This window comes from Lepidochelys kempii, chromosome 17, assembly GCF_965140285.1.
Source record: "Lepidochelys kempii isolate rLepKem1 chromosome 17, rLepKem1.hap1, whole genome shotgun sequence".
NCBI classification, from domain to species: Eukaryota; Metazoa; Chordata; order Testudines; family Cheloniidae; genus Lepidochelys; species Lepidochelys kempii.
In genome coordinates this window covers 17,179,620-17,192,787 of record NC_136396.1, presented here as the reverse complement: position 1 = coordinate 17,192,787, position 13,168 = coordinate 17,179,620, and the positions used below count along the sequence as shown (strand labels likewise).

The window sequence follows — 13,168 nt, the reverse complement described above, 5'->3', positions numbered from 1 at the left end:
TCCCCCCCTGGGGGACACTCCCCATTCCCCCCATGGCCACCTGGAAAGATGCACTGAGACCACTGCATGCATCACCAAGCAAACAGGAAGGGGACTTGCAAATTTGCAAAGGAATGTACGGGTGAGGAAGACGGTTGGTCACCTGAGGGCAGGGCAGTAGAATTCAAACCAATGACCAGAGAGGCGAGAACGGGCATTGTGGGACACCTCCCGGAGTCCAATCGCAGCGCTGTAATTGCCACGGTGTCTACACTGGCACCGCAGTACTGTAGCCCCAGCGCAGAAGGCTGTACTCCTCTCCTTGGGATGGTTTTTTTAGAGCACTACAACTGCGCAGTTTCTGCACACAGAGTGGCTTGGCCGTGTGTACACGTCAGGAGTGACAGCGCAGAAACTTGCCAGTGTAGACAAGGCCTTAGAAAATGCTTCTTGTGTTCTTGGTTCCTGCTGCATTTGGAGACACAAGACTTTGTACATTTCTTTAAAAGACAGCATCAAAGAAAATACCAGACTCCATCAGTTACTTCCTAGTGGAACGTGCCCCCAGGCCTTGAACTTTAACTAGCCGCCCTGATTGAAAAGGGGCAACAATATGTATTTGTATTCCAGCAGTGTCATTGTTTCAGATGCTGAACAAACATTGAGTAAAAATGCAGCTCCTATCTCAGGGATCTTATAATCCTGGTAAATGACAAGACACAACAGATGGGTGAAATAAACAAATGTCTGAGAGTCGAAGACAGGGAGGATGAGGTAACAGTAATATGAACATGTTTTTGAGCAGATGAGCAATGCAACTCTAGCTCGCTACCTTTCCCTTTTTATTTCCAAAGGATCATTTGGAAATAAAATAACATTTCTACAGGTCTTTGCAGCCTCCAGAATGATAATATAATACGTTGTGCATGTATGGCACCTTCTATCCACTGATTTCAAAGCACTTTGCAAATAATTAAGATTCACAACACCCTATTAGTATTGTCTTTGCTTTACAGATAGGGAAATGGAGGCACAGAAAGGGTAAGTGACCTGCCCAGGGTCATACAGGAAAATTGTGTGGTGAGGTTGGGCATACAAATCAAATCTCCAGACCCCCACACTCCCTATGCCTTTACTTCTTTACTATATGTACAGGTATCACTACAGATAACTACTGGGGTTGGAATATGACAACTCTGGCAATGCTACACAACATTCTATTGAGAGAATGAGCTCAACCCACCTGCACAAGAGAAGACTGTTTTTAATACTGATGGCTTCTGGTGATAATATGGAAGGAAGCTCACTGAGCCCAGGTCTACACTAAAAAGTTAGGTTGACCCAGCTATACCAGGGGTGTGAAAAATCCATACCCTTTAGCAATGTAATTAAGCTGACCTAACCCCCAGTGTAGACAGTGCTAGGTTGACAGAAGAATTTTTCAGCAATGTTTCTAATGCAGACATAGCCTGAGATTATACATGTCACCCAAAGACGCTGATAAAAATCCAGGCACATAATAACAGTTTACATCTATACAGAGAGCATTTCATCTGCAAAGATTTGAAAATCCTTTAGAAATCTGACAAACTGATACAATGGTTTTATAAAGTAATTTTTCCAGACATAATGAAATCCATCCATGTCTGGGATGTAACATGACAACAATTTAACAGTGCATAGGACCAGTAAACATCACAGTTTAGTTTAGGACACGATGTGTATACTTTCCAAATACTTTATACTTTCCACTGTTGTATATGCTGCCCTGGAGGTCAGCAGTCTCAGGCTATGTTAGGAGGCTAATTCTAGAAGTGAGGACTCAGGACATGGGCTTCAATCTTCAGATCCTAACTTCTAGAGACTGGTAGCAAGAGCACCTTTCCTGATCTCCACTGTCAGGGCAGTCCACCTGGAGAGAGCAGCCTGATCTAGTGGATAGGCCCCTGTACTGGATATTGGGTGTTATGGGTTTTCTTTGTGGCTCAGCGACTGATCTGCTGGCTGACCTTTGGTAAGTCACTTCACCTCTCTGCCTTTGTTTCCCCTCCCACTCTGTATTATCTATTTAAGGGAGGAGGTCTAGACTAGTAGATAGGCATTGGAATTGGACTTGAGGACTGGATTCAATTCCCTGCTCAGCCACAGACTTCCTGTGTGTGATTTTGGGCATGTCACTTAAGCTACCCTGTACTTCAGTTTCCCATATGTAAAAATAGGAATACTGTAGTACTTCTCTACATCACATGAATGATGTGATAAAATCCATTCATAAGTGTGAGGTGCTTATGACAAGGGATATATAAGTATCCAGAGAATAACAGAGAAGGTCTGTCATCTATATGGTGATATCCAAGTGACTTTCCTTGCTACATCTCCTTTGGTTCTCTGGGTGTAAGTTACACTTGTTTTACACCCCAATTGTATGCCAAAGGGGTGCAGGTTACACAGCTTTGCTATTTACATAATTTACAATGCACACAACATACATCACCCTGCTTTATGCATATCACTAACTGATTGGTTGATGTAGCTCTGAAAAATGGTCACTCTGTGGCCACTTTTGGTCTCATTAGTTTATTAATAATCACTAAACAGGTCACTTTGGTTGTGCATGATTATATGTTATACATTAGGAAGGAGTGCGGTCAGCAATCCTGTCTCTTCGCTTTCACAGGGCACAATGCAGGGAGATAGGAGAAATATTTGTATTTTAGATTTCCTCATTCCTGAAATCCCAAGGTCCTTCCCTTTTTGGAGTGCACCACCAGTGCAACCCTCTATGGAGATACAATATCACACGACATGGGACGCTGCACTATTTGTATTGCAATCGCACCTATGTGCTTCAGCCCTATTATGCCAAGCACTTTACACATACAACGAAGACCAGTCCCTTTTCTAGGGAAACTTACATTCTAAGGTTTTAGAGTAGCAGCCGTGTTAGTCTGTATCCGCAAAAAGAAAAGGAGGACTTGTGGCACCTTAGAGACTAACAAATTTGTCAGTCTCTAAGATGCCACAAGTACTCTTTTTTTTTTTTTAACATGCTAAGGGTACATCTACACTTAAACAAGTACAAAGGCACAGCTGCAGTGAAATAGCTGTGCCACTGTAGCACTTCAGTACAGATGCTCCTTATGCGACAGGAGCGGTTCTCCTGTCAGCATAGGTAATTCACCTCCCCCAGAGATGATAGCTAGGTTAACAGAATAATTCTTCTATCATCCTAGTGTTGTTTTATGCTGGAGGTAAAGTCAGCATAACTATGTCTCTCAGGGCTGCAGATTCACCCTGAGACATAGCTATTCTCCTGTAAGTTCCCAATGTAGACCAGAGGTGGATACAACACAGTATACTTATCCTAACTATCTCCCTGTTACTATTCTCCAGCCACTATTTACCAATTGCCTAGCCCTTGGTGAGCATTTTCTAGGCATTGCAGCAAAGGACAGATTTATAGGAGAGCAGTGCAGTGGCCTCAGAGATTTTTACAGCAAGCTCCTCTGATGCCTAAGGGGCAGCCTGGTGGAAAGTGTAAAGGACATTGATAAGTGTGGTTACCACATTTTGAGGAAATCGAAACAGTTAAAATACCTATTAAAATGTCCCCAATGCTCATGCTTTTTGTATTTTTCAGTCATGTCTCTACATCTCATTAGAAAGGAAACAGAAGCACTATAAATAACTAGGAGTCTTTCCCACTCCAAAACCCAAAGAAAGGTGTAGTTAAATAACAAATGCCTAATTCAGTGGAGATCCATGTAAAATTTGTACTGGTTGCCAGATTTCACAAGTGGCAATAACTGTGAGCCACAGATTACTTTAGTAATTCACCTTGCGCTCACTGATAGCATGGCATTATTCTGTGAAGATGACAATGTTTGTAATTACTGTAGCTGCTTACAGTAGGACATGGTGTCACAAGGTCACCCACTGGCATCTACATCAGTGATACTCACTAGATCTGGCAGCAGTGTCTACAACTTCTCCCTGCGAGTGTAGGTGGAAGACAAAGCTGAGGGAGTAAGTTTTTACTGCTCTTGACCAGGTCAAACTGACCATTTCCATTCACCTATCAAGGCAGACTCAAGTACAAGCAAATATTGATTTTTATTCAAAATATACATAGTGACCCACCTTACTAATAACTTCTTAACTCGGATACATCATTGGGATGCACATCTGCTGTAGTGTCTCACATCTACACAGCAGCAGATGTCACAGTAGTAATAGAATAAAACCTATGGTGGATCACTAGTTTAAAAATTCTGGATGCCCCAGAACGTAACAAGAGCATTACCAGGATTCCCAAGAAGCTCCTAGTACCAGTCTTGGTATTTGCTAGATTAAGTAGCCCAAGGTAAGTGCTCAGATGCTACCTTTGAGAGAGCCATACAAGAAGCTGGATGAACCAACTATTGGAAATTTCATATTTGAAATATTTATTGAGATAAGGGCAGTGTTATCTCTAGTAATTAACTAACATCACCCCACACAAGGCCAACCTCCCAGAAACTTAGCAGTTATCCAGATTTCTGTGCAACCTTGCTCTAGGCCAGTAAAACTGAGAACTATTGCCATATAGTGCAGCCTCTAAATTGCAAGGGACATTTAATTTCTCTTTTAATTGTGGTAGGATAGCTTACTTAAGCATTTAACTCATATTTTACCAAGTATGGATGACCTTCTTAGCTCCAATAGGGGTGAGGGCAGACTCTCTTTTTTTAAGTCATTTAAAGATAAAAGTTGTTTTTCTGGGCAGATAATAGATGTACACAAACATTCTACTTGGCCCCTGTTCATGTTTTTTGCACTTATGCACTATAATCCACAAAAGAATTCATTGTCTTGTTTCTCTTTCTGATGTTGCTGGATATTACAATGGTTCAACATGCCAGCTACCCAAGGCAAGGTTGTCCTAGCTCTCCCTCTTCAAAAAGCAAGTAGCTCTGGTATGTGGAGCATAGGTTCTAAAAGTTAGCTTGAGCTTAAACTGATTGACTCAGTTATTTGTGAACGTAGTTATGATTATATGTACGCATTTGTTTTTAAATGGGCAACCGCCTTGTAGGAACACAGAGCTCAACCTGCTATAACAGCAGCTATTTGGCTAATTCTGGGTGCAGCTGGCTTTCTGGAGACACCTCTCTTTTAGGTCACAATAGTTGTCCTAGAAACAGTGGATTTTTCTTAATGCTTTAATTATGGAATAGATGGCACCATGCTGCTGGGATGCAGTACAATCCTGAGCCTTCTTATGTAAGTGAAAGGGAGCAAATGGTAGCCAGCTGGCTGGCATGAAGCCTCATCCCCCTCAGCAGGAGCCAAGCAATTTTGGTTCTCATTTGCTTATGTCTAAAAATCAGCTATTGTGTCTGGGCACTAACAGCTCTGAAGCACCAGATACATCTGTCTTCCTACGAGAAGAGGCCACTTAATTAAAAACAGTTGAATTCATGCTTTGCTAAAGTATTTTTAAAGACCAAATATAGAAACGTAGATAATACAGTAAGTACTTCTACATTTATCTAAAGCCATAGGAAGAACCTTCCATTTTACGTTTTAATTAGTGTTTGCTAATTGGTTTTTTACAGTGTGGTTGCTGTAGCACTACTAATTAGTTCAGTAACTACCCCCTGACCTCCATCTCCTCTCCAGAAGCTTGCCATATGCTTTTTTTGGTGCTTGCTTTTGTGAAGCTACAATCTAGAATTAAGTCCAGCCAACTGTTCAGTCCAATGATTATTCAAGGAGTTGTTGCAGGATGACTACTAGTCAAACTGAAAGTGTGGCTTATCAATTAACACATCACAGCTATTATACTAGAAACACTTCTAGTGGAAAGAGTGTGCCAACACTTTTACTCTGCTGTCACATCTTAAATACTAAAGGTTTATCTTGGTAGAGAGATATTTAAGTAACATTGTGTGGTAGTATGTATTACTGCTCATCGGAGGCCTACAATTGGCTGTATAAAAGGAGAGATTGCATTTTTTACTTCAGTTTATAAAGCATGCTTCGTTGCACCTTAGGTCACATGTGACAGAGCATATGAAAAGACCTATCACCTCTGAAGAGGGTCACAGGGTTCCATAGTTTGACTTGGAAATTCTTCCCTTTCTGATCTAGTAAAGTCTAACTAAAAGGCTCTGAACTAACACCACTTTGGCACCAGACCTCAGCCAACTGTATCTAGGGAACATATTCTATGTCTTACAGCGTATACCTCACAGTATAGAGCCTTCTGTGCACGTCTCCCTCCACCCATCACACACCTTCTACTTACGATCCTTCTGTAAGGGATTAGAAAGGAACTGGCTTTGAAGTTCTAGTGCCTTGTTACATTTCCTCCTTTACTGAATCTCTAATGTTAGTTTCGTCTCTGTGGTTTTAATAATTTGATAGTAACAAGTCTCTCCTTACTGGAGGATGCACTGAGTGCTCTGAACCTTGAAGCAGAACCTATTTTTTGCTTCTTTGAGATTGTCCATGCTAGTATTGAATCTTCAGAGCAGATGCCACGCCCACTGGGCTGTATGATGGCTTTTGGGTTCTACTACAAACATTTAGTAGAATATAGACAGCACCCAATATGGTCTTTAAAAAAAAAAAAAAGAAAAAAGAAAAAACACGATCTCATTACAACGGAAGTAAAGCACCTACTCAGGCCATGACCTGTTTGAAGCTTCTCTAACTACACTTCTCAAATACTAAAAAAGCCAACTTGACACAGAATTATTGGAAAAAATTATATTTTGGAAGAACTCACTACAGAAGGTGACAGAATTCCAAAATCAAATTACATGAAAATATACATCGCAATTCTCTTTGTACATTAGGTGAGGAAAATCTGCAGTAGAAGAATAGAAGGCAAAAATATGAAGGACCACAGGAGAGAGAATAGGGATAAGAAGGGAAATGGTATTTCCAATACCAAACCCAGAATTTACTAATTTGAAAGCTTACAAGTGTGCATACCTTTTAAATCCAAAACTTAAAAACAAAGGCAAGAGGCAAAAAACCAGAGAAAGCAGCTTATCCTATCTTGAGCTTAGTTAACTGATCACTTTCAAACCAAAGCTCTCAGCCCTTTGAAAAAATAGCAGGCTCAAGGGTGCTCCATAGCCAGAAGTTTTATTGCTACACCCAATCCAGGAACTGTGTGCAACGGAGTCCAAAAAAAAAAAAAAGGGGGGGGGGGAGAAAAAGAGAGCAGGAAAATGACTTTCGTTGTCAAAAGTCATTAGAGTCAGATACTTGCTTATAGATCCTTTCAGTGTTTGATTAGGAAAAATCTGAACCTTTGAAGAGATACAGGGTAAGGAGGGAGTGTTTTTTCCAAACAGATACTAATCTTTAATAAGTGAAAAATTTTAATTAAACCTCAATTGTTCAAAGAAAAATAAAATGGAAAAAGCTTTAATTCTAATCGGTTTTAGTTTGACATGCTTCAAGAGGTTTTGTTTTTAAAAAACTGATAAGAAAAAACAATGAATAGGGAAAGAATTTGCTAAAATCTTTTAGAATGTACACGATTCTTATCCTAACTACAAGACAGCATTATTTGGTACAATGTGTATTTGTGGATGTACATGAACAGTATATATATTATCCGGATCATGTTGTGCTATGTACACATCTTTACAATTCTTCCTGAAGGTTAAAGCAGTTCATTAGATTTCAAAATGCGTAATCATCTTTTTATGTTGGCACTTGTTAGGCTTGTCAGCATTGATAACTGGCATGTTTTATTGCAGCCCAGTTCCAGCCAGTGTTTGCCAACATGTTACAACAGAAGTCCAGCAATAGGTGGGTAGAGTGCAGGAAAAAACAGTGCCATGTTTCTCAACTGGAGACCTACAATACAGAAGATAAAGCCGTATTACCATATTGAGCAACTAAAGATCTTACATTTCATCCAAGACGGGAAACAGTGTTTGTAGCCCAACAGAAAGTTATTTATGGCTGTCTGTGCTCAAAGCCAGTTTACTTGAATGTGTATGTCTTTTGCTTGGTGTTTAGCATTAACTATGCAGTCATCTCAAGGAGAGGAGTCTAACCAGTGCAATGCTGTAACACTGGTGGTAAATTTGAGCCCAAAACCTCTGTCAGATTTTAATAAAAATGTCTTAAGCATGTGCATACATTATATATGTAGGTTTCTCATATGCATCCAGGACTAGGCTATGGTTGAGTATTTCGTATAGCAAACATTTTAGCTATTGAATGACCGAAGTCTAGTATAGTAGTATTTTACAGAACGGAGCATGAGCTACAGCATAAAGCATCACTGTTATAAAAGTGAGTGTGCTTATTTTAGGTCTGTCATTGGAGCCAGGCTCTTAGTCATCACAGTGCTATAACTCAATGTTAAAGAACTTGCCTTCCATAAGCAAGATGGCCAGCTTACTATTTCCTTCTACTCTTGGACATCATTCATGCCAAGTTGCACTACTGCACTTGTTCAATATGGCAACATGCTCTTAAAGTGAATTGGGGCTACTATGGTACCTTGAAAGCAGCACACTACCTTGTTTGCTATACCCACTCCAGTTAGAGAATTCCCATGCTCTAGGTCTGTTCCCCTTATCTCCTGAGGGAGAAATATATCAGTGTAAGTTATTGATATGTTTCCCATCTATCTCCTTTAGATTTTACTAGAAGGAACAGTCCACTTGCTCTTAAGCACACACTTCAAAATTTAAAGTCAATCCTGTCTGATGGTTTGCTATGGACAGCACCAGTATCAAGTGGGACTGACTTGAGTAATTGTGAAGCTAGAGTACATGAAACCTTTAGAAAAGATTTGCTAATGTTAAAAGCAGTAGGTCAAGAAACAAAAACTAGCACAAGTTGTTCCAAGTTGTGAAAGCTTCCTTGAAAGGTCAGTTAGTTAAGACAATTCCTTCCCATAGTGAGGGCATTCAGCAGCCCTATTTTTCCATGCAACTTTGTTCAGGGTACTGAATGCAAGGAATACAGGTGTATTGTGGTGGATAAGATGTGGCTTACAGACTGGAAGGAATATTTGTGCCAAATCAGCCATTTAAACACAAGACTTTTAAGTGACATCTCACTCTGGAAATCAACTGACCTAGCTGAATGCAGAAGTTACTCCTGAGCATGCTGCAATTCAAGTTAAAAGGCTTAAAACCCTTTTCAGGTGAAGATACAATTCAACAGCAGTGAAGAACACTAAACAGGAAAGTTTTAGTCACCTTACTGACCTAGAGACTAGTTACGAAGTACTAAGAGTATAGTACTTTGACAATTAGTCATGGTTATATAAGTTGTAACACAATTTGTCCTTTTATAGCATTAGGTCTTGCATTTTAAATGGAAGCTTCCAGTTCAGCATCCCCCTTGTATCAGAAGTAGGTTGCTTAAGGGCAATGGTTTAACTACCTCTCCATCCTGAGGTTTCTGATCTCAGGGCGTAAGAGTTACAGAAGGAAAAGGTCTTAAAAAACAACTCATTTGGTACTCAGAAGTCTAGCCTCTGTTCTGCAGAGACGTTACTGTAGGAGTAAAAATCATTGTGAGACATCTCTAAAAGCATTAGAATTCTTTGTTTCAAGTTACACTGAAGAACTCAAGTCAAAAATCAAAAGTTGTTGGGGGGGTGTGTGGAAAGAGACTTTTCAGTCTTCAGCCTGTGGTTGTTGGCAATAAATATTTGACAAGTGGTATTAATCCCAGAGTTAAAGCTTGGAGAGAAATTCAAGGGTGTTATAAAGTTCAGCTCCCAAGCAGAATTACTGCCGACTACCACGAGGAGTTGTCAAGTGGATTTATTTTCCCTGAGGAGCTACTAAAATTAAGCATCTTGTATTACTACTATGGGGCAATGCAAGACACTTTCTTGGTGCCATATGTTGAGATTGACTAGGGGGAAAAATTTTTGTATACGTATCTCCATCAATCCTAGAAGTATTATAAGATCTTTAACTCAAGAGAAAGCTTAAAAAAGGCTGACATGTCTTCCCAACCACTGACTGATCCTAAGACCCTAAAAATAGATGGAGCCTGCAAGTGGCCTTGCTATCAGCATCTGTGCACAGATTGACACCACATGTACATCAACATTTGCAGTTTTGGGCTGGCAACGGACATCTGAATTTTAAAGCTTGTTGGGAAGCCTGCTTGGGCAGGAAGCTATAGTGGATGTCCACTTTTGATGCTAAATATATTACAAGTGTATTTGTTGCCACTAATGAGATTAGTGAACTGGTATAAAATACTGCTAAACCAAATCTAATCTCAGGCTTTGGGCAGTGTATTGAAGACATGCTAATAAAATAATGCAAGTTTACTAAATTCTTTGTCTGGGTTGGTAGATAGTAATGCATGAAGGAAGGAAAAAAGTTACATTCAGTGTCTCCATAGCCTTGTAGTCTTTGGCAGTGCTGGTCTACAGACATGAGGCTGTGGAGATATTGCCACTGAAACGGAGAGTAATTGGGAGAAAAAGAGCCAAGTTTTTTGGAAAGATGAGGGGGAAGGTATTTATGCCTGAATCCAGACTGTGTTGTACTGTTAGTTTGTCCTTCAAGCCTCCTACTAATGGAGGTGAAGGGTCTTTCTTTGAAGAAATTACTACTTACCCTGAAAAAAAGTGAAGCTACTAGCTGCTGAATAAGTGTCACTCAAAAGCAGTCTCTTGGCTTTTTCTTACACAGCGGGCAACTTTCCTTTTGAATTCTCCGTTTCTGTCTTCTCTCCATTCTTTCTGTAAAGAAGTAGGACAACTTTGAGTTTAGCGCTGCAATAAGCTTATTCTAGCAAGAAGTTTCATATTTAAGTTTTCAGTACCTAGGTGTTCTGAGTCCAAGAGATTTTCTTAAAAGGTGTTTAAAGCTAGCGAACCTGTTCCTGGAAGTAGTTGTGGCATTCAAGGCTTGGAGAATGCAAGATCACCCTAGGCTCCTGGAAAGCTTGTCCCTAAAACTATGGACACCTAGGCCATTCTACAGTCTGAGCTTTCATCAGTAGAAGTTTTTAGCCCTTGTGGTTGCAAACCCTTCTCTCCACCTAGTTTCTTCCAAACAGGAGCCAGATTCCAAGAGACTAGAGTGAGTTGTTTGGTCTGTTCCAAAGCATCTGCAAAGCAACAGCAGATTCATAGAGAAGGCCAGAAAGACCATTATGATCATCTCACCTGATCTCCTGCTTAACATAGGCTATAGGATTTCCCTGAATTCATTCTTGTTTCAACTAGAGCATAGCTATATCTTTTAGAAAAATAGAATCTTAATTTAATTGCTCATGATGGAGAATCCACTACAACCCTTACAGTTACCCTCACTGTTGGAAATTTGCTTTTTTATTATTATGAAATTGTGAGTTGGTCTTGCTTCAACTTCCTGCCATTAGCTCATTAAACATTTGTTAGATTGATACAGGGCTTCTCAAATTTCTGTTTTCCATGTAAGTACTTACAGAATGATCAAGTCGGCCCTTAATCTCTCTTCAAGCTGAAGAGACTAAGCTGCTTTAAGACAAGTTTTCCCAATTCTTCACTCCCTCTCATAGCTCTTCTCTGAACCCTCTCCAATTTATCAAAAATTCCCCGAGTTATTAACTTCAGTCTTCCAGTTCTGGTGTCAACACCACACTTGCTATTCAGAATCTCATGGGCAGTTGTGAAATAAGTCAGTTGTCCAATGGTGCTTAGCAAAAAACTACAGGCCGAAGCTGATACTATCGATATCCACATGGAAGTTATGCCCATTATCCTGCCACTTAAAGGGATACTCAAGGGGTATAGTAAGGAAAGGAAAAAGCCTATTTCCTTATGGCATTTAGAGGATGCAGGAAGTTAAGAGATACTTAATAGCCAGACATGGACAAGAGTGCGCACATACAAAATTCCATTAGAAATCTGAGCATCCTAAGGTGGCAAGGTGACCAGGACAACTCTATTCCTCACCTATGCAGCCCTTTCCAAGACAAGAGGTAAAGAGGAAGTTAGGTAAGCAAGAAGTTTGAGCCTGGTATTTGTACAGCATGATGCCACTGCAAACATATGTACAAATGCATCGTTACTGGCTTGATCTTGTGCCTATTTGGAAAGTGCTTTTTATGAAGAAAAGCCACACACGTTTTAAAAAACAGAAAAAAAGAGTTAGATACAGGGGAGCAAGGCACCATGGGTTGCTAGTTTCATAGAAGGTGAAGAGAGCAGAAACTTGACTTATAATTGGACACTAATTAGTGAGTGATCAATATTGAATGGCCCACTCCCTCATAAGTTTGAGTCTGTGGAGAGGGGTTAGTTTAGATTTCCAAGCCTTGCTTATACTGCATGTGTACAGTGTTGATAACTGCTCTGTACAGACACCATGTAGGCCATGCATGCAGGAGACCTCTCCATTCTTTCCAGTAGCAAGTGTTTGGGGTATTTCTGTGTAAGATATTTATGAAGTCTCACTACTGTTACTGCACTCCAGCTGGTCAAGCCATCAGCTAGTGGCTCTTTGAAGGGGCTTCATGTTTCCCTCCCTTTTGGGGTAAGAAAGAGAAACAAAAACGTAAGAGCTGTTAAATATGACACAGAGGAATTGAAATTAAGACCCAGAATGAAGAGATGACAAGCAATAGACTGTACAGCAAATGCACACTCCCAAGGAGGCAGGCATTTGCTGTATGGCCTCCTGTGCGTTCAACTGCAGAATTAGACACAGAATTCCATCTTTCTAAGGAGTTGTGCTCCAAAATCTTAGCTAAAAAAAGTGTTTTCTAATCCTTATGGGTGCAGAGACCTCAAACATTAGAGCATCAACTGAAGCAGGAATGCCTTCCAAAGTCAGAGGACCTGAAACAAGAGCTCTGAAAGGCATCAACTGCCTCAAACATAGCAGGCAGGTCCCTTTGGACTCCTCCTCACCTCCCCCAGATGTGTGGCAAATTAAGCAACAAATGCAACATGGATTTCAGACACTGCTTTTTCATTCCCACCATGCCAGCCATCAGCCATCTCTTGTCTGTAGCCATCTGTTCTCTAGATTCCCCAATAGGAAGATATACTAATCTAGTGATCAGGAAATCAGGGAGCCAGATGTTGAGTCTTGCCTGTAGCCAGTAAGCTGGGCAAACCAAAAGCAGAAGTTAAACAGAAGACACCAGTGTAGCAGAGACCTAAGGAGATGAGCTGTTTAAAGCGATCTATAAGCTCCCTTCTCTGGGG

General features: G+C 40.5%; 1 protein-coding gene across 3 annotated transcripts in view; it reads right to left on the bottom strand.

The window, feature by feature from the left end:
- Nucleotides 1-6,717: 6,717 nt before the first annotated feature.
- The window catches only part of UBE2G1 (ubiquitin conjugating enzyme E2 G1), a 41,363-nt gene continuing 34,912 nt past the window's right edge, over nt 6,718-13,168 (bottom strand). For all 3 annotated transcript variants that reach the window (XM_073315142.2, XM_073315144.2, XM_073315143.2), the window contains 2 exons: nt 10,587-10,711; nt 6,718-7,839 (listed from right to left, as the gene is read on the bottom strand). In XM_073315142.2, the coding sequence (XP_073171243.1) occupies nt 10,625-10,711 (87 nt within the window). In that variant the 3' untranslated portion in view covers nt 6,718-7,839; nt 10,587-10,624. The remainder of the gene's footprint in view (nt 7,840-10,586; nt 10,712-13,168) is intronic.